The sequence below is a fragment of the Cystoisospora suis genome, assembly GCF_002600585.1.
Source record: "Cystoisospora suis strain Wien I chromosome Unknown contig_994, whole genome shotgun sequence".
Classification (NCBI taxonomy): Eukaryota; Apicomplexa; class Conoidasida; order Eucoccidiorida; family Sarcocystidae; genus Cystoisospora; species Cystoisospora suis.
In genome coordinates, this window is record NW_027153795.1 from 1 (window position 1) to 1,304 (window position 1,304).

The 1,304-nt window shown below is 41.2% G+C and overlaps 1 protein-coding gene across 1 annotated transcript; it reads right to left on the minus strand.

Annotated features, from left to right (window-relative positions):
• Window positions 1-256: 256 nt before the first annotated feature.
• Window positions 257-1,301, minus strand: CSUI_002334 (ribosomal rna large subunit methyltransferase j protein; the record flags this gene model as incomplete). Its single annotated transcript, XM_068062536.1, has 2 exons — window positions 257-721; window positions 1,176-1,301. Coding segments are annotated over 2 exons (591 nt in total), but the record flags the coding sequence as incomplete, so codon positions are not given.
• Between the last annotated feature and the right edge of the window lie 3 nt (window positions 1,302-1,304).

Below are 1,304 nucleotides of genomic sequence, written 5' to 3' on the forward strand. Positions count from 1 at the left end.
TATCTATGTATATGTATATATATATATATATACGGTCGGGACCTCTGTATCTCTCTGTCTCCCAAGGCGAAGAGCAGTCATTGTATAGAAGCCATCACACACCTATCTTTGACCGATCTTTAATTTACCTATATGTTTCTCCTTTATTTTTCTTTTCTTGTCTTTCTTTCGTTGACTATTCTAATTTCTTCTTCTTCTTGTTGTCTGCTTTTCCTGTGACATGTGTGTTGCATGTGAATGAGTGGTGTATGTACCTCGTAGTAAGTGGCCTTCCTGTGAAGAGTTTAGCGCTGAGACATTGCGACACAATCCACCTCGCCTCGTCCAGCCACACATTTCCATCGTCAACAGAGAAAGCAGAAGAAGAGAGACGCCTTTCTTCCTCTTCTTCATTTCTTCGTTTTCTTTCTCCTCTTGCCTTTTCTTCTTCTTCTCTCTTCTTCTTCTCAAGTCTTTTCTTGAGAGAAAGCTCATGATAGGCTTCGATCAGCTTATCCCATACGACTGCAAGGGCCTTCGCAGTCTCATTCGCTTCGGCTGGCCTTAGACGATAGGCGAGGAAGAAGCGATGACTGCGCCAAAGAGGTATCGACGGAGGTGTATGAAGCGCCACGTTGGAGAAAGAGAATGAAAGAAGATACAAAAGAGATGACGTAAACCGTGTATAAGACGAATGAAAACGAAGAAGAAAATCCCCCTCATCTCGTAATAGCGTCAACGCCTACACACCATGAAAAAGAAAGCAAGAAAGAAAGAAAGAAAGCAAGAAAGAAAGAAAGAAAGGATTCTTCTTGTTATCATCGTCAGTCACAGTCAACAAGTCTTATCGCAAGAGATACAGAGAGATGGAGAGAGACAGATAAATAGATAGATAGAGAGATAGAGAGAGACAGATAGAAGCAATACATCCGATCAATCCGTTCCCTTCATAAGAAGCCCCCCGCAACAGCAGAGGGAATACAAGCCACACACATTTATATACACAGACATACATACACATACACATGTACATAGAGATGTATGGAGAGATAGATAGATATGTAGATAGATAAAGATAGATAGACAGATTCAAGATAGATAGATAGATAGGCATATCGATATGCATATCTACATGTATAGATATGTATGCGTAGGTGTTGATATATGTGAAGAGAGAGAGAGAGAAGCTTCGTTACCTGGAGAAGTTGGCCTACAAGAAGAACGGAGGACCTCGTCTCTGCTTCTGTAATTTCCGAGAATTCACGGTCGATCACGTCTTCTCTTCTTAAACCTCCATAGCCATACAACAACGAAGAAGAAGAAGA